Source organism: Odocoileus virginianus, chromosome 31 (genome assembly GCF_023699985.2).
Source record: "Odocoileus virginianus isolate 20LAN1187 ecotype Illinois chromosome 31, Ovbor_1.2, whole genome shotgun sequence".
NCBI classification, from domain to species: Eukaryota; Metazoa; Chordata; class Mammalia; order Artiodactyla; family Cervidae; genus Odocoileus; species Odocoileus virginianus.
The window spans coordinates 26,232,823-26,253,086 of NC_069704.1; the positions used below are offsets into that span (position 1 = coordinate 26,232,823).

The 20,264-nt window shown below is 42.9% G+C and overlaps 1 protein-coding gene across 3 annotated transcripts in view; it reads right to left on the minus strand.

Annotated features, from left to right (window-relative positions):
- Window positions 1-20,264, minus strand: part of FAM120A (family with sequence similarity 120 member A) — a 115,536-nt gene that overhangs the window by 37,838 nt on the left and 57,434 nt on the right. For all 3 annotated transcript variants that reach the window (XM_070459435.1, XM_020905481.2, XM_020905484.2), the window contains exons 6-9: window positions 14,392-14,489; window positions 13,875-14,152; window positions 3,607-3,694; window positions 390-617 (exon numbers count right to left, since the gene is read on the minus strand). In XM_070459435.1, coding sequence (XP_070315536.1) covers window positions 390-617; window positions 3,607-3,694; window positions 13,875-14,152; window positions 14,392-14,489 — 692 coding nt within the window. The remainder of the gene's footprint in view (window positions 1-389; window positions 618-3,606; window positions 3,695-13,874; window positions 14,153-14,391; window positions 14,490-20,264) is intronic.

The window sequence follows — 20,264 nt, forward strand, 5'->3', positions numbered from 1 at the left end:
GGGAGCCTCTAGGACAGATGACAAGCCAGATATAGTATGTTGACATCACAATTAAACTTGACACTACAGCAAAAACATGCAGGAAACTTTGAAACTAGAGATACAAGTAAAATTACAAACCAGAGAATAACATGAAGTGCCATTAATTAGAAATTTCAAAAATAATTTTGGGTTAAATTGACGAGAAAAATAAAGACTTTTCCCAAGTTCTAATTTTATTGTGATTATAGATATAAATATCCATCTTCTTCCTCCAAGTTTAGAGAGGGGGAAATGAACTTCATTTAAATACCTTGTAAGATAAAAAGCAGTTCCAGCAGGAACAAGGACACACCCCACAAGAGCGACCACAGAGAGACCACGGCCGCACGCGCGGCCCCAGGGCATACCTTTGTCAGGACGTGGAAGATGTAGGGGTACATCAGCCCCTTCTTGTGCCGGTGCTCGGCCACTCTCAGCACCTCAGGCGCGACAGGAGGCAGGGGTGGGGTGGTGATGTCCATGTGGTTCCTGGTGGGCATGGACAGGAGGCACGGAATTGGCTGAACAGTGCCAGTCTGGTTCCCCTTTCCTTCAGCAAGCTGGCTGCCAGAAGAGGCAGTGGACGAACCTTCCGCCTGCGGAGCGAGGGTGAGAGGAGAGACTGGGCTCGTGTTACGTCCCCACCCCTTTAGCCTGTCCGTCCAATTGCAGCACAGAGAGATGTGATTGACAACTTCCGTGAGGAGGAGGGGAGCTGTGACCCACTCCTCCTCGAAGAGGAAGTGTGAATGGACGCCCACTGTGCCTGTGTCAGGGGTGGGCAGCTTCCGCTGGGTGACCCCACTCATGGCTCCTCCGCTGGGATCCCCACAGGATGAACAGCCTTCTGTGGCTGCTAACCAAAGCCCCGTAGGCTCCCCCAAGTGACCAATCTTGTGATTCTGCTTTCCTGGGAGACCCTTCCTCAACTCAATGGGTAGCATCCTCTCTACAGATGAAAAAACTAATTCTCCAGGAGGGGATGTCTCTTGTCTGTGGTAATGAGACCAGTAACTAGTGAACTAGGACTAAAACTGGGTCTCAGTCCACCACACTAGGTCCTCACCACCACCACAGTTCTTATTTAAAGAAGAAATAAAAACCAAACCTCAAGTATTCTCTTAGGGTACTTAAAGTCCCAAATAAAGTATACAGAGGGAACTGTCTGCCAAAAATTAAAACCAAAGAACAAGCTAAAACCATTAAAACTGATGAGTCAGATCTACATAAACTGACACAGAAATATGTGCATGATAAATTGTTAGGTGAAAAATATCCACTCTGTACAACCAATCACCAAAATACAGAATATATGTACATGAATAGGAAAGAGTATGGACACCAAATGGCTACCTCAGTGCTGAAGGGAGATTCTTAGTTTTCTCTTTACAAATTTTAGCAGAGTCCTAATTGTTTACCAAGAGCAAGTATTATTTTTTGCAGCAAATTTTTTTCCTCACAATAAATTCTAGAAATAAAAATTGCTCACTTACTGCTTCTGTGGCACCCTAAAAAATATACAAAGAAAGGCAATGCCAGAGAATGTTCAAACTACTGTACAACTGCACTCATTTCACATGTTAACAAGATTATGCTCAAAAATCTTAAAGCTAGACATCAGCAGTATGTGAACTGAGAACTTCCAGATGTACAAGTTGGATTGAGAAACGGCAGAGAAGCCAGAGATCAAATTGCCAACATCTGCCAGATCATAGAAAAAGCAAGGAATTTCAAAAAAACATCTACTTCTGCTTCATTGACTACGCTAAAGCTTTGACTGTGTGGATCTCGACAAACTGTTGGAAATTCTTAAAGAAACAGGAATACCAGACCACTTTACCTGTCTCTGAGAAGCCTATATGCGGGACAAGAAGTAACAGAACTGGACATGGAACAACAGATTGGTTCAAAATTGGGAAAGCAGTACATTAAGGCTGTGTATCACACCCTGCTTATTTAACGTCTACGCAGAGTACATCAAGCGAAATGCTGGGCTGGATGACTCACAAGCTAGAATCAAGATTGCAAGGAGAAATAAAACAACCTCAGATACGCAGATGATACCACTTTAATGGCAGAAAGTGAACAGGAATTCAAGAACCTCTTGATGAAGGTGCAAGAGGTGAGTGAAAAAGCTGGCTTAAAACTCCGCATTCAAAAAACTAAGATCATGTCATCTGGTCCCATCACTTCATGGCAAATAGATGGGGAAAAAACAGAAACAGTGGCAGATTTTATTTTCTTGGGCTTCCCAAATCACTGCAGCCATGAAATTAAAAGACACTTGCTCCTTGGAAGGAAAATTATGACAAACTTAGCATATTAAAAAGGAAAGACATTACTTTACCAACAAATGTCCATCTAGTCAAAGCTATGGCTTTTCCAGTAGTCATGTATGGATGTGAGAGTTGGACCATAAAAAAGGCTGGGTGCCCAAGAGTTGATGCTTTCAAACTGTGGTGCTGGAGAAGACTCTTGAAAGTCCCTTGAACAGTCAATCTTAAAGGAAATCAACAGTGAATATTCATTGGAAGGACTGATGCTGAAGTTGAAGCTCCAATATTTTGACCACCTGATATGAACAGCTGACTCACTGGAAAAGACTTGATTCTGGGAAAGACTAGAGGGCAGGAGAAGGGGATGACAGCAGATGAGATGTTGGATGGCATCACTAACTCAATGGACGAGTTCGAGCAAACTACGGAAGATAGTGAAGGACAAGGAAGCCTGGCGTACTACAGTTCATGTGGTTACAAGGAGTCAGATAAAACTTAAGAGACTGAACAACAATAACAACAAAAAATATTGATTTTTCTGTTCTGAAACAAAATGTATTCTTTTAGTGGTAAGCATTCAGTGCTTAATTTCATCCTTTAAAACACAAAGTGCCAAAATTAGCCTTAAGAAGAATTCATGGATAACTCACGCAAGTTTTCTACACTTTCCATTCCATAGCATGTAGACATAAACAACTGAAAATGCTTTGGGAGGTACTTTGCAAGGAGTATGTATCCAGAAAGCATTTCTGTTATTTATTTTCAGGATAATCATTCAACAGTGAGAGTATTTCAGAGTTTTACACATATTTCTAACATTCTATCATCCTGTATAAAAACAAGCCCTCTTCCAGCCAGAGACCAGCTCATCCTAAGTGACCACAGGTAGGGACAGATGTGGCTTTGTAAGTTTAAGATATTCATCTGGAGATGAATATTAACAAGTAGAAATAGAAAAAAAAGGGGGGGGGATAAAATTTATTTTTATTTTTATTTTTTCATTTTTAATGTATACATCACAAAACTTTTTTCACCTAATCATGACAAAACCCTGCAAGAAATGAGGGCTCTGAAAGGCTATGTAGTGGTGAGCAGAGAAAAGAAGATCTCTACTAGGTCACCACCCTGCCCTGGGAGAGAGAGCAAACTGGGGGTAGCACAGCCCTTCCCCACTCACCCTTGCCAGTGTATTACTCACAAATAACATGCTTAAAAAAAGAGAGAGAGAGAATGTTACTTTAAATCAATCCCTGGCACTACATGCTGAGAGAATGAGAATCTGAAAGAAGAGAAGACACAGACTTACTACCTTTGTTTGGTCTCCTGGGTCTCCCCGTGCTTGAGGTTCTGAATGGCTTCCTGTCTTCTCCCAGCCAATCTTGTTCCCACTGATATGGCTGAACATAAAATGAACAAAATACCAATTAGTGTTGACCACTTCCCACATGTACTCATGATGATAAGAAGGGCTTGCCCTGAGCCTACAAACCAAGGATACCTATGCTTTACTGATCCCACCTTGTGAAACCACCTGTGTCCACAGAAAATCCTATCACAACAACACCTTCCACCTACTTCAGCGGTAACCACCCACTGGGCAAGAGAAATCAGGCACCTGACCTATGCCTCACGGCTCGGCTTAGAGATGGTCTAGGATGTGCTAGTGCTGCAGGTATATAGGAGACAAACGCAGGCCTTGCCTTTGGGAGCTCAGTCATTTTGGAGAAATAAGACCACATTCAATTGACAATCATCAGGCAGTAGAAGATTAAATGTTATCCAGGTCAAATCTTACTCATAATTTATAAATAAATGTAAAGTATTATATGCCAGTGGCAATTCATGGGGGGCACTCCTATTCATGGTAGGGAGCATGGGAGCTAAGGCTAGCGCTAACTCACTCAGAGGTGTTCGCCTTGCAGGCCTGAGGAGAGGCAATGGATTTATGAGTGCAGAGAATAAGAAGTTACCTGAATCTTACTTGGGGATTGACATTCTTTGGCAAAGTAAAAGTGGGGAAAAAGATGCAGAAGATTACAATATATCTTAAACACCAGAATGAAGTATTTTTCAACCAATGTTCTTAAAAACTGTGGGTTGTAACCAATTAGTAGCCTGAGAAAACAATGTAGGGGATTTAACAAGCATTAAAAAAAAAAAAAAAAAAAGGAAATGGGGACTTCCCTGGCAGACCAGCAACTAAGACTCCTCACTGTCACTGCAGGGGGCAGGGGTTTGACCCCTGGTCAGGAAACTATGGTTCCACATGCCAGAGGGGAGAGAGAAACAGAATAGACCAGATGCAGCAAGTATGGTATGAATCCCATTACTTCAAAAACTCTTTCTCCATTTGTGTATTGTGGGCCACAATGTAAAAGACAATTTACTTTGGTACCCGGGCAAACTTTGTGAAAAGCAGTAACCTGGAGGGAGTAGGGAGTCTCAAGGGGCTTGAGTCGGGACGAGATGCTGACGATCATGGGGATCACTTGAGCCACTCCACGCATCCACCCTTCACTTGCCCCCCTCCCTGCAGTGCTCCAAGCCAAAATTATCTTCTAAAACCAGTACTGGCCGCAAGACAAGCCAACATAGAGAGCTTTTATTTGGCTTGCCTTATCTGACTCGTGTGACAAGAGATTTTAAAACCTGGTAATTCCACCTTCCAATCAACTTCATTTTAGTTCTATTAAAAAAAAAAAAAGCCACTCCAAAAAGAGGAGAGAGTGAGACTGACCCATCTTAAACCAAGAATCATGTCCCATGTTGTGATATTTTGGAGTCTAGTTCCTTGATGCCAATACCCCCACATCAAACAAGGTCATCCAGAATCCAGGCTCCTAGGCTTCAGTGAAGACTCCGAGAAACCACTACTCTGTCCAAGTTTGCTACTCATGTGTACAATCTCAGGCTACAACTTTGCAAAACCAGATGAAACTCTAGGGATGAGAAGGCATAAAAATAAATACAAGTATTCTAAGGGCATAGTGATCCATCCTATTTGAAATCCAAGAGAAGAGCAGCTACTACATCAGTGAGCAGATAAGAAGCTGGACAAACTGATTGGTCAGTCAATTATTCATTGAGTATCTACTGGTCAGGACTTGTCATGTGATAACTGTGCCAAGACCTGTGAAACAGGGAATCACAAGGTGTACAATCTTGTCATACACAGGTCCAAAGTGAGCATTTCAAGCAAAGGGGAGGAAAAGTGAGCTTCTCTGAAGTGGTTTATTTAGAAGGTGGTATAAATAGAGTTGCTTAAAAAGTCAGTAACATTTATTGTGTGAAATTTTAGAACAAATTACTTGACACGTTTTATAAAGAAATATAACATTTATTACCTACAATTTTATATATTTAAGGATATCCTATCTACAAAATGCACACATGAACAGCTTAATGAGTATCCACAAACACACCACATAAGCAACACAGGACTGACATCAGAATCCCCTTCCTGACCTGCTCCTGAGACTTCCTCAAGGGTAATAGTTATTCTGACTTCTAACAGCAAAGACTGCTTTTATACACCATGTACACAGTCATGCATCTGTACACTTTTTATGTCGGGGAGTTTGGGCTCAACAATATTATTGCAGTGCTGGCTCCGTCTCAGGGCCACATGCACTCAGGGCCGTGGGAGCACACCACAGCTGGGTCTACAACCCAGTCCTACAGGAGATCCCTGCCCCGGAAGCACTTAGTATTCTCTGTTGTTCTTCGGTTGGCCTTGGGAGGAAAAGCAGTGACTCAGCACAGTCTAATTTGCACTTCTCTGATAATAATGAAGATGGGCATCTTCCCATGCGTGATACTTTCTTTTGTGGCGTGCCTGTTCAGACATTCTACAGTAAGTGGACAATGTGCAGAATGCTCTTAAGGACTTACAGAAGTCATCATCTGTTCTGGATACAGGTTCTTGGTCAGGTGCATGGACTGCAATCATCTTCCATGTCCTGCTGGACTGACGCTCCTCCCTCTCTAGGACAGATTTAAGCTTTTATAAGTGACGCCCTGATGTATACAGCTGACTCACTGGAAAAGTCCCTGATGCTGGGAAAGACTGAGGGCAGAAGGAGAAGAGGGCACCAGAGGATGAGATGGCTGGATGGCATCACTGATGCAATGGACATGAACTTGGGCAATCTCCGGAAGACGGTGAGGGGCAGGGAGGCCTTGTGTGCTGCAGGGGTCGCCAAGAGTTGGACACAACTGGGTGACTGAAGAACGGCCACATGTGATGCCTCATCTTGTACAAGCTGGCTGCGACTGAGTGCAGCCTTCCCGAACCACCCTGTGCTCACTATTCTCATTTCTGTGTTTCATGGTATGCATCACATTCAGCACTACTTCTAATTACTGTCTGTTTGTATCACTCAGTCATGAACTCTACGAAGATAATAAAACCATACAGTCACTACAGAATAGTTGAATGACTAAATCACATAACTGTAGCCTAAATGGATATGGAAAAAAAGGCATAAAATCTGGGTTTTATATGGATACACTGTAGTGGGGAGATCATGCCATGTGACTAACGTGGAAGCTTGTCCCACTTAAGATCACGTACAAGTTTTATTTATAAATCTTACTTTTGTTTTATAAAGATTACCAAGCTAAAATGTTATCATAACCTAAATGTTTGCAAGATTTTTTAATACTGTACTATAAAATCTAAAATTCTGTCTGAAAATCATCTTGACAGTGGCTAATTTTTTAAAGTTCAGAATATTTCAATAGGATAATTATATGACTTTATAACATAAGAAAACAAAATATTTGATACAACAAATGCCATACTTTGAAGAACAAGATGGATTAGAAATTTCTGGATATTTGCATATTCAGTTAGGTTCCATTTTGCACAACTGCTCCCACCTATGATTATACTTGGAACTGCTAATGGTGTCATGAAGTTTCATCAGCTCTGTGCTGAGAAAACCTGCTGAGACCCAGGCAGGCCACAGGGAAGTGGATGGGGCAGGGCAGGAAGCCTGACTGTGTTCTGGATTTGAATTTTCCTGCTCAGCCAAAGGCACAACTCTCTGCGGGTAAAATTCAGGTTCAGGAATCCATTCACAGCCACAGCACCTAGACCCACCATTCCAGACATTACCCCATGCTATTACCAGAAAGCCATGAAATGCATTAATGATGCAGCAGGCAATCAACAGAAAAGAACTACCCTCATACCCAGATCGGTGGCAAGGGGAAGGCCAGTACCACACAGAATTCACCAGGCTCTGTGAATTCTCAACAGGCGATGCAAAGCCTCACTTCGCTCCTGGACACCTGGGACTTTTTCTGCACTAAAGCTGGTTGAAAGTAGCCAACTGTCCTAACCACTGAATTCTCGCAAACACATTTTTTTAGTTAGCAGGTTGGTGATGCTAGAATGAAGAAGACTGGTGTCCAGATTTATACCAAGTGTCTGACCCATCACAGTGACTTCTCTCTCAGGCACAGCTGTTCTGGGTGTGGTTTTGCTCTTGTGGAACAGAAAAGGAAGATAGCATTGACCACAAGCTGACTTATTTGTCAATGAAAAAGGAAGAAAAGGCAAATAAAACCAAAAGGGGGGCTTTCCAGGGGTTAAGCATCTGCCTGTCAATGCAGGGGACCCAGGTTTGATCCTTGGTCTGGAACCTAAGATCCCACATGCGGTGGGGCACCTGAGCCCACGTGCCACAAATACTGAGCCTGCGCTCTAGAGTCCTCGAGCCGCAACTACTGAGGCCGGAGTGCTCTAGAGTTCATGCTCTGCAACAAGAAAATCCCTGCAATGAGAAGCCCACACATTGCAACTAGAGAGTAGCCCCCACCTGCCCCAACTGCCCACATGACAAAGAGCTAGGGCAGCCAATAATTAATTAATTAATTAAGAAAAACAAATGGCAAGAAGTAAAACATGAGCAAGATCAAATCCTCAGTAGCACTATCTAGTGTATATGGATAAGGCCATAGATATGGTTAAACCATGTGAGCGTTTCAACAAACGTACATACATTTTCATTTTCATCTGCTCCCACGAAAGGAAAAGAGACTTGACCCACAGACTGCTCTCATTCAACAGACCCCCCAAGAGTTCTGATTGCTAGGTGTTCCTACAACAGAGGGTGAAGATTCGCGCTCCCTGATAAGGGAAGCCACAAGAGTATCACATACATAAATATCCTTTAGAGGTACATCTCCCTATGCCCCAAATTAAGCTAGGGTCACATACATTCAGATTCTTTCAGAAGTACTTGCTCATTCTTATGCAGCAGTCAGGATGGAGCTCATGTTCCGAACGCTCCTCTTATGTGTTTGCCAGAGGACTTCTCACGGCTTTTCCTACCCAAGCGAATGTTGAGAAACACCCGAGTCAGAAGAGCTCAACATAAAATGCCTACATGGGTCAGTAAGTGGCTAGAACTTACACAGACCCTCCACCTATGATGGCAAAGGTAATAATTAATTTTAACCAAACATAAAAATAAGTCAGAATAGCTTTTCTCAAAAGATATTATAAGTGTTACCTGGTGCTAAAAAAAAAAAAAAAACCTCAAAATATAAATATAAAGTAGCCATTTGTCTGGCACAACAGTGTGACACTCTGAAAGGAAAACTGCAGCTTATTTAGCCTGTCTGGGACTGGGTACCCTAGGGTCAGGGTAAAATGTAACTATCTTTGCAAACAGTTTCTTTGGAAAGGAAGCCTGACAGGACTTCAATACCAGTTGGACATTAAATGCCTGCATGGGTCAGTGAGTGGCTAGAACTTACACAGACCCTCCACCTTTGATGGCAAAGATAATAAGTATTTTCAACCAAGCGTAAAAGTAATTCAGAATAGTTTTTCTCAGAAGATATTAGAAATGTAGAACACCAAAACCATTTAAAGGAAAAAAGATGCATTAGAAGCATGTTTCCTGGGACACTATATGAAGGATGCTAAATGAAATTCTTTAGGTATTTTACATTAAGAGTGAAGTAAATGTTTTGACATTTTATTGGCTCCATGGTTATTTTTTAAATATTAGTGATGGCTGTCACTTACTGTGGTCACTCATCAACTAATTTAAACCATATACAACCCAAAGACCTCCTATTCACATTGGGAGCATTGGGCCCATGGAGCTCCAGGCCACACACTTGTGGTTACAAGTGGCAACTAGAACCTATCAAGACAAACCCACGGGAGGCCACACACTTGTGGTTACAAGTGGCAACTAGAACCTATCAAGACAAACCCACGGGAGGCTGGGGGGCTGGGTCCTGACAGCACTGGGTCCCTGCAATGGTCAGCAGTCCCTTGGGCACTGACAGCAACCTTTTATAGGTTGCACAAAGACCAAGGACGTGCCAGGAAAGCCCAAACCTCATGCCCCACCAACTCCACCAACGTCCCCCACTGAACTTTATCTTCAAAAACCAATGTGGGACTTCCCTGCTAGTCCAGTGGCTAAGACTCCATGCTCCCAGTGCAGGGGCCCTGGTTCAATCACCGGTCAGGGAACTAGGTCCCTCCCACGTGCCACAACTAGGAGTCTGCATGCTGCAGCTAAAGATCAGAGATCCTGCCTGTTACAACTAAGACTTGGCAGAGCCAAATAAATAAATACATAAAGATAAATACCAAAGAAAAAAACACCAATATTTGCCAATTTCATAGGTTAAAAAAGATACTGTGTTAGGTTTTAACTTACCTTCCTTTTTTTTTTCTTTAAATGAGAGTAAACAACATCCTTTTATGTTATTGACCATCTGTTTCCTCTGTGAATCACATGTTTATATTGTTTTTAATTTGTAGGAAGCTGGGTGTTTTTTGGAGGGAGGAGGGGCTTATTTGGGGGTTAATTCTGGGGTGGGGTAGTTTGGGGAGGGTTAACTCTTATCAGTCCCCATTACTTGTCCACACCATCATTTAAAAAAAAAAAAAAAAAAAAAAAGCCATTCCCTTCCCATTGGGGAAATGAGGTCACTTATTTTGTAATCTTCCAGGTTCAAGATTATTTCCCAGGACCATGGGGAACATGGTGGAAATGCCTGAGGGAATCAAACAGGAAAGGGCATGCCCAGCCAGGGGCAGTACAGGCCTCCCTCTTCTCTACTGAACAGCTCAGTGTCTGAGGGAAGGGCAGTTACAAACGCTTCTACACTCAATCTGCAGAAGCTGAAACGAACAGTCGCACTTCAGTTAAACTGTACAGTAATTTCCCCAGCCAAATGGCCTGGTGACCCAGACACATGTCCATCCCCTGGGCAAAGAGCACCCAGATCAGAGCAAACTCATTTCCCAAGAAACTCTGGGATCTTTATAGCCCCAGGATCATTCCAAGCAAATGCTGGATGCTTTCTGTCACACTTAGAACTCAAGACTCCACACCATCCAGCCTCCATCTCACTTGACATGGCAGCCACACTGGCTTCCCCTTCTTCCACTCTGCACTCTCGTCCAGCTTTCTCCCCACTCTGTCAGGGCTCAAATCCTGCCTCTCTGGAAGCACTCTCATCCGGGCCCGCTCATCTGGTGCGTGCCTCACATGCTCATCACTTGGGTGCTGCCTACCACCATGCTCACTGATAGACAGCAAGTGCTTAAGTGTTGCTTGGCTAAATGAATTGATGATTTCTTTCCCTCAAGATCATCCTGAGAGCACAGTGTAGACCCAGGAGTTTCAATTTTAAGTCCAAACCAAAGGTAAACCAAATCTTAACTGACTTACTGCCTCTACTTAGTTTCTAAACGAGGAAAGGAATCCTCTGTCTGCCGCATGGCCTCAAAAGTGCACACACACAACTTATTCAACCAGAATCCTCACCCTGAAATAATGAACACTGTCCTTCAAGAAAGGGGTGCCCATAATCAGGGTTGATCCCAGGTCCTACTCTGCTTGGCTCATGACCTTGAACCTCTGGTACAAGTTCCCTATCCCCTTTTCCTTCTGTCCTTCCTCTCAGTTTTAACAAGTCTACCTCTTGTGTGTTATTCACTCAGGCATGTCTCATTCTTTGTGACCCCATGGACTGTAGCCCGCTAGGCTCCTCTGTCCATGGAATTCTCCAGACAAGAATACTGGAGTGGGTTACCATTCCCTTCGCCAGGGGATCTTCCCAACGCAGGGACTGAACCTGAGTCTTCCAGACTGCAGGCAGATTCTTTACCGTCTCAGCCACATCTACTTCTTATTTGTTATCATAAATGGAAAAAAGGACTCAAGGAAATGAAAACATTCCTAAGCCACATAACTTGATCCAATCTTAGCAATCTTTCAATTCCAGATTGTGGATGTGCTCTGCCTTTTTCACCACAATTCACACCATGAGAGGGTGAGACACCCACGCTACTCCCACATATGGAGATCTTAGAGAGGCACTTCCAGAAAAATGCAATAAAAATGCCCTCAGTTGGGGGAACAGACAGTCAAGTGCTACAGAGCTTAGAGGTAAGAGAGACAACTAAGACCAAGAAAAAGCTCCACAGAAGGCAACTGCTCAGAATCTTTGGGAACAGGGCAGAGCTGAGTATGCACAGAAAGAGGGAGTCACTCTCAATCTTATTCACTCAAGTCCAACTCATTTCCTAACAGGGCAGTTTGCCAAATTAAGGAGGTAACTCAAATTAGCTCCACAACCCCACCCATGGGAACAGGATTGACACTGGACCTCCTCAGACCAGGGCCTTTCTTTGCTCACCAAGCTTGTCATCTGCACAGCACTCTGAGCCACAAAGAGTGGCTCTGTGTTTTATTTCTACCCGTGTTTCAGAGTCTAGAAAGAATTTGCTCTTGTTGCTTAGTCATTCAGTTGTGTCTGACTCTTTTGCAACCCCATGGATTGTAGCCTACCAGGCTACTCTGTCAATGGGATTCTCCAGGCAAGAATATGGGAGTGGGCTGCCATTTCTTCTCCAGAGGATTTTCCCAACCCAGGGATCAAACCTGCATCTCCTGCACGCAGGCAGATCTTTACCACTGTATACTATAGATACTTTGGTCTTGCTGACATGAGTCGATTTTTAAAAGAAGGTAGCTCAGAGGTTAAATCGTCTGCCTGCAATGCAGGAGACCCGGGTTTGATCCCTGGTTCGGGACGATCCCCTAGAGAAGGAAATGGCAACCCACTCCAGTATTCCTGCCTGGAGAATCCCGTGGAGAGAGGAGCCTGGTAGGCTATGGTCCAGGGGATCGCAAAGAGTCGGACATGACTGAGCTACTTCACTCACTCAATATAGTTCCTTAGAGAGTGAAAGGGCTCCTATGGCATCTATCAGCTACTCTCAAACTTTCTGCACTAAAGAGTCACATGGTGTCATTTACACAAGTAGATTTCTAAGCCCCAACATAGCAATTCTCATTCCATAGGTCTTCAATATGTTACCTTCCTAGAAGGTTAATTTGAAAGTCTGAACAATAAATTACAACTTTTTACTTCATCTTTAGAATTTCAGAACTACACATACAGCAAGTAAACGTGTGTGCACTTTATGCTTCTCTGTTTCAGAACAGCATACATCCCTAGATGGCAGCAAATTCCTCAGTAACTGCCCATTTGGGGACTTAGTGGTGACTAAGTGGTGACTCAGTGACCTCCCTGCTGGGGAGGTCAGCAGACTTAGTGCCCATTTTACAGATGGAGAAAAAGAGTACAAAAGAGGAAAAATCTCTGGCTTCAGGTAACACACCCATAAGAACTTGCAGGAAGATTGGAAATTGTGTCTCAGATTTTCTTTCAGCAGAAACTGACATAGCAATAACTAGCCTCAGGCATCTACTGTGAATCAGATTTCAAACTGAGGAAGAGATGCAGATGCAAAGAGAAAGACTGTTCCTTTCCTTCCTTCTTTCTTTTTTTGAACCAGGTTTCTTAGAAACATAAGGTTATGTAAGGGGAGGAGGAGGACTATGCATTTCAAGACTTTCTCAATCAGATTCTAACAAATTAATATTTGAAAATTCATTTATTCACGGACACACATTGCTTAAAATATTCTTCTCTACAGGGAGAATTTCAGCCTGGGTCTGGCAGCTTTCTACGGTTCTGGTTAAGTGAACAGTCTTATGTCAAGAATAGTCCTATGATCTGGGGAGCTGGGATTCTAGTTACTGAATTCAGAAGGAAATTCTGATTCCCCTTCAACCTAGAAGCCAAGAGACCGAAAACCATACGAGTCTAACTTAAAATGCTTTCTGAGGGTGGGAGTAGGGAAACCACAGTCCAAAGAGAGTCAGGTAGAACTTGATCAGATAACTTTACGACATTTGGTGGTCACACAAACTAATTTTCCTAAAATTACATCCAAAAGAGAGGGGAACCCAAGAATTTGGGCTGGCATAGTACACATTTTCAACCTTGGAAGCCCAGAGGAAATGTCTAACCTTTTCTCTTGGTCTGAGGAATCCCAGTCAAGCAAAGGGTAACTGTCATCTACCTACAACAAACAGCATCTTTGAGCACAACCATCAGTGCTGTGGGCCGGCCAGCCAGCCAGCCAGCCAGACGGCGGCTTCCCTGCGGACCAAAAGCTACTTAAGTAGCCGGATGCAGCTGCTACACTTCCAGGAAGCAGCAGCTACTCCATACACCACTCACTTTGCAGCTCCTCCACTGCCTTCATCATTGTCTGAAGATGATGACGTAGAAGAACCAGGAAAGTATGCTGAGTCCACGTGATTGGGACTGCCGCTTGGAGCTGGGTTGATTGGGGAGGACCGTTCATACAGTGGGGTATGTTTTCCTTCATGAGGAATGTTACTGTAGTTCTGCTCAGTCAGATTCTTTCCGCTGGTTTCCAAGGTGAGAGCCGGCTCAGCGAGGTTGTACGGGTGTGGACCCTGGCCCGGAGCACCTGGGCTGGGCACCTGGGGGGCCTTAAACAGAGCATACAAATCACACGTGCACACACACTGCATGACCCAGAACACATTAGCATAACCCGGTCTTGGCTAAATTTTAATTCAACAAAGTCTGGCACCTGCTTTACATATTATGAGTGTTAAGAAATTATCTTAGCATTCATTAAGATTTGATTCATATGTAGCTTTCAAGGCAGCTGTCCCCCACACTAAGGCTGGGCAGACCAGCTGCGGATGGACAGGAAAGGCCTTACCACAGGCTTTGCTTGCAGAGAGGTCTGTGGAATGTTGAGCATCTGGGGGGGGACATACGGTGGCACTATCCCAGGCATTCCAAATGGATTTGGTCTGGCTGTTTCATCAATGCGGAAAGAAAACAATAAACAATTGTGAGCAGGACATTCCCCAAGACACAGCACAGCTAACACACATTGCCATCTGACTTACACCTCCAGGGTGCAAGCACATCACCGGCCCCACTTCCCAGAAACCTTTAGAGATTCATGTTTATTTTGTACAACAAAGGAAACTATAAGCAAGGTGAAAAGACAGCCCTCAGATTGGGAGAAAATAATAGCAAATGAAGCAACAGACAAACGATTAATCTCAAAAATATACAAGCAACTCCTCCAGCTCAACTCCAGAAAAATAAATGACCCAATCAAAAAATGGGCCAAAGAACTAAACAGACATTTCTCCAAGGAAGACATACGGATGGCTAAAAAACACATGAAAAGATGCTCAACATCACTCATTATCAGAGAAATGCAAATCAAAACCACAATGAGGTACCATTACACGCCAGTCAGGATGGCTGCTATCCAAAAGTCTACAAGCAATAAATGCTGGAGAGGGTGTGGAGAAAAGGGAACCCTCTTACACTGTTGGTGGGAATGCAAACTAGTACAGCCGCTATGGAAAACAGTGTGGAGATTTCTTAAAAAACTGGAAATAGAACTGCCATATGACCCAGCAATACCACTTCTAGGCATATACACCAAGGAAACCAGATCTGAAAGAGACACGTGCACCCCAATGTTCATCGCAGCACTGTTTATAATTGCCAGGACATGGAAGCAACCTAGATGCCCATCAGCAGATGAATGGATGAGGAAGCTGTGGTACATATACACCATGGAATATTACTCAGCCGTTAAAAAGAATTCATTTGAATCAGTTCTAATGAGATGGGTGAAACTAGAGCCCATTATACAGAGCGAAGTAAGCCAGAAAGATAAAGACCATTACAGTATACTAACACATATATATGGAATTTAGAAAGAGGGTAACGATAACCCTATATGCAAAAAAAGAAAAAGAGACTCAGATGTATAGAACAGACTTGTGGACTCTATAGGAGAACCCGGGGGTGGGATGTTTCAAGAGAACAGCATCGAAACATGTATATCTAGGGTGAAACAGATCACCAGCCCAGGTTGGATGCATGAGACAAGTGCTCAGGCCTGGTGCACTGGGAGGACCCAGAGGGATGGGGTGGAGAGGGAGGTAGGAGGGGGGACCGGGATGGGGAATACATGTAAATCCATGGCTAATTCAATGTATGACAAAAACCACTGCAATGCTGTAAAGTAATTAGCCTCCAACTAATAAAAATAAATGGGAAAAAAAAAAATAACTATAAAAAAAAAAAAGAAATTCATGTTTAATATTAAAAAATATTTAATCTTATGATGATCAATTTCATACACTAGGGCTAGATTTCTAACTTTCAAGAATTTTCAATTACTAGCTGATAGTGTTTCTGTTTAGGTTCATTTCCTTGAATGCCTGGTTTGTCTCTGTCTGTAACCTAACAGATGTTCTCATTCTCTGCTCATTGCTGACAAAGCTGCAAGACCTGTAGTACTCTAGGTTCGAAAGGAATAAAAGGACACAGCACTTCCCCTACCGTATGTGAGGCAACAGAATTCTTCAGTTTAAACCAAAATTAGGTTCTAAGCCACTAGCACGCTTTTAAGTATAAAAAGTGAAATGTGGTAGTTGCTATATTCCTGTCTTGTTTTTTTCATTGTTAAGGAAACCATGATCAGGTTACACATGCATTACACAGGCAGTGCAGAGTCAGTAACTTGGGATTTTGTGCTTCCTTAGAAGATGACTTTATAAACCGGTTCTGATGTACGCTGGAGTTTGCTCTTCATTATCCTCCAGCTAACTTAAAAAACTCAAGCATAGAATAGAAACCATGTAGCGAAGTAGCCCCAAACACAGCATCAGGCAGGATTGGGTGGCCTATCAGCTTAAAGACATGACATAAAGCAATCAACTCAGTCCAAGGTCCAGAAAACTCCACATCCACAACATTCGGTCTCCTTGTAGATCTGAGGAGAGGAGGGGCCAGCATGAGCAAGGCTGGCAGGCCAATGGCCTGAGCATGCAGTGACAGGGGACTAGTGTGGGCCTTGTGCTAAATACCCTTCAAAATATCACAGCTTACTGATGTGATAAAAATGAGGAGACTCCTTAGGGTTTTGTGGGGTGCCTGAGAAGACAGCCTATGAGGGAAAGCATGGATACTACGAGACCCGAGGGTGGCATCAGGACTCAGACTGCATTAGACATGGAAAACACACCCTGAGAGAACACAGGATAGACGCTACTGAAACGCCCATGGCCACACGATCTCATTAGGTTTCATTTAAAAACAGAACAAAACCGAGTCTAGAGTTACCACAGCACAAACGTCATTTAGCACAGGAAGAGTGCTTTTCTTACCTCAAAATCCAAGTGACACCAGGTGAAAAACAAACAACCCACAAATCAATATTTGTCAAGAAAAATAAACACATATTTAATTCAAAAAATAACTGTTGCTGTTCAGTGGCTAAGTCATGTCTGACTCTTTACGAGCCCATGAACTGCAGCACACAGGCTTCCCTGCCCTTCACTATCTTCTGGAATTTGCTCAAACTCATGTCCACTGAGTCAGTGATGCCATCCAACCATCTCATCCTCTGCCACCCCCTTCTCCTCCTGCCCTCTATCTTTCCCAGCATGAGGGTTTTTTCCAATGAGTTGGCTCTTCATATCAGGTGACCAAAATATTGGAGCTTCCGCTTCAGCATGAGTCCTTTCAATGAATATTCAGGGTTAATTTCCTTTAGGATTTACTGGTTTGATCTCCTTGCTGTCCAAGGGACTCTCAAGAGTCTTCTCCAGCACCACAATAAAAAAGTATCAAATTTGGGCACCCAGCCTTCTTCATGGTCCAACTCTCACATCCATACATGACTACTGGAAAAATCATAGCTTTGACTAGACGGATCTTTGCTGGTAAAGTAATGTCTCTCCTTTTTAATATGCTGTCTAGGTTTGTCATAGTTTTCCTTCCGAGGAGCAAGTGTCTTTTAATTTCACGGCTGCAGTCACCATCCGCAGTGATTCTGGAGCCCAAGAAAATAAAATCTGTCACTGTTTCCATTTTTTCCCCATCTATTTGCCATGACGTGATGGGACCAGATGCCATGATCCTAGTTTTCTGAATGCTGAGTTTTAAGCCAGCTTTTTCACTCTCTTCTTTCAACTTCATCAAGAGGTTCTTGAGTTCCTCTTCACTTTCTGCCATTAAAGTGGTATCACCTGCATATCTGAGGTTGTTGATATTTCTCCCAACGATCCTGATTCCACCTTGTGATTCAACCAGCCTGGCATTTCACATGATGTACTCTGCCTAGAAGTCAAATAAGCAGGGTAACAATAAACGCCTTAATGTACTCCTTTCCCAATTTTAAACCAGTCCATTGTTCCAGGTAAAGTTCTAACTGTTGCTTCTTGATCTGCATTCAGGGTTCCCAGGAGACAGGTAAGGTGGTCTGGTATTCCCATCTCTTTAAGAGTTTTCCACATTTTGTTGTGATCCACACAGTCAAAGGTTTTAGCATAATCAATGAAGCAGAAGTAGATGTTTTTCCAGAATCCTCTAGCTTTTTCTATGATGCAATGGATGTTGGCAATTTGATCCCTGGTTCTTCTGCTTTTTCTAAATCCAGCTTGCATGTATGGAAGTTCTCGGTTCACATACTGCTAAAGCCTAGCTTGAAGGATTCTGAGCATTACCTTGCTAGCACGTGAAATGAGCACAATTGTACAGTAGTTTGAACATTCTTTAGCACTGCCCTTCTTTGGGATTGGAATGAAAACTGACCTTTTCCAGTCCTGCAGCCACTGCTGAGTTTTCCAAATTTGCTGGCATGTTGAGTGTAGCAGTTTACCAGCATCATCTTTTAGGATTTGAAATAGGTCAACTGGAATTCCATCACCTCTACTAGCTTTGTTTGCAGTAATGCTTCCTAAGGCCCACTTGACTTCACACTCCAGGATGTCTGGCTCTAGAGTAGTGACCACATTATGACTGCTATCTGGGTCATTAGGACCTTTTTAATACAGTTCTATATATTCTTTCCACCTCTTTTTAATCTCATCTACTTCTGTTAGGTCCTTGTAGTTTCTGCCCTTTATTGTGCCTATCTTTGCATGACATTTTCCCTTGGTATCTCTAATTGTCTTGTAGAGATCTCTAGTCTTTTTCTCATTCTATTGTTTTCCTCTATTTCTTTGTATTGTTCATGGAAGAAGGCTTTCTTATCTCTCCTTGCTATTCTCTGGAACTCTGCATTCAGTTGGGTTTATCTTTCCCTTTTTCACTTTGCCTTCTTGCATTTCTTTTTCTTTGGGATGGTTTTGGTCACTGCCTCCTGTACAATGTTAACCTCCATCCATAGTTTTTTAGGCACACTGTCTATCAGATCTAATCCTCTGAATCTATTTGTCATTTACACTGTATAATCATAAGGGATCTGTTTTAGGTCATACCTGAATGGCCTAGTGGTTTTCCCTACTTTCTTCAATCTAAGGCTGAATTTTGCAAAAAAGAGCTGATGATTTGAGCCACAGTCAGCTCCAGGTCTTGTTTTTGACTGTATAGAGTTTCTCCATCTTTGGCTGCTAACAATATAATCAATTTGATTTCAGTACTGACCATCTGGTAATGTACATGTGATAGCCCCCCAAAATAATAACATGCCCCAAATGCACCCTCTCATTCACTCAAAGAACACTGGGAGCACTGAGGCTTGGGCCACTGCTCACTTCTTACTACCCTAGAGAGTCAGGAGCCTCGGAAGTCATGATCTGTTGGAAGATCCCATCTCCTAGTTCCTGGAGCTCAAGGTGGAAATGCCACAATTCTCTGATCCCAGCTCGCACAGACACAAACAGTGGCCCAGCTTCCACCTTTTGCTGAAGAGAGATGGCTGCAGGACAAACAGCTGGGAATGCTGACATTGGTACATGTGCATATGGAGCTGATGGCCCATCTACACACATGTCCACATGCTCACATACAGGCAAATGTTCACCTCACACACTCACATGAACACATACATTCATGCACATTTCCGTGCACTCACACACACAAGGAGACACTCCTGATCAAACAGGTAAGTCCACAAGTTAACAAACCTCCAAGTATGAGATACATGATGCTATAACTGTTCAAGTCCCTTACCTGGTGATCATGAATTTTAGCCAGATTTTGGGTGAGAGTATTACAGAGTCCACTCAAGTTCTAATACTATAACTTAAATCACTGTGAAAAGTCTAGTTTACAATGCCTTATAGCTGACCTGCCATACTTAACTTCCAAGTAATAAGAATAAGAGACTGGACCCTTCAATTATGCAGCAGTTTTCAAGTGAAGATGAACACTTATGTTTCACTCTATTTTTGACCATCATATGCTACAAACTTCCTGAAAGCACACACTTTCCCTAAAAAAAAAATGAAAGAAAGAAACCCTCCAATACAAACATACACACAAAATTATAACTTAAAAGCAAAGATTCCCAAGGACAGAATATTTTCTAAAGTCATATTTCAATCACTGACTTCAAACAAACCTTTGAGAACCCACAGAACTAGTTACTCTTCTCTCATAACCTAGTCTATTAAGTGAATTAATTTGTCTACATTTCTCTGATGGCTGCAGAAATGCCTGATAAGCAAGAGCCTGCCTCTGCATATTGCAGGCCTTCTTGTAAATCAGTTCTTGTTCTCAATGCCCTCATGCAGCTAAGCAGAATCATTGTCTGTCTTCTGTGTGACAAGG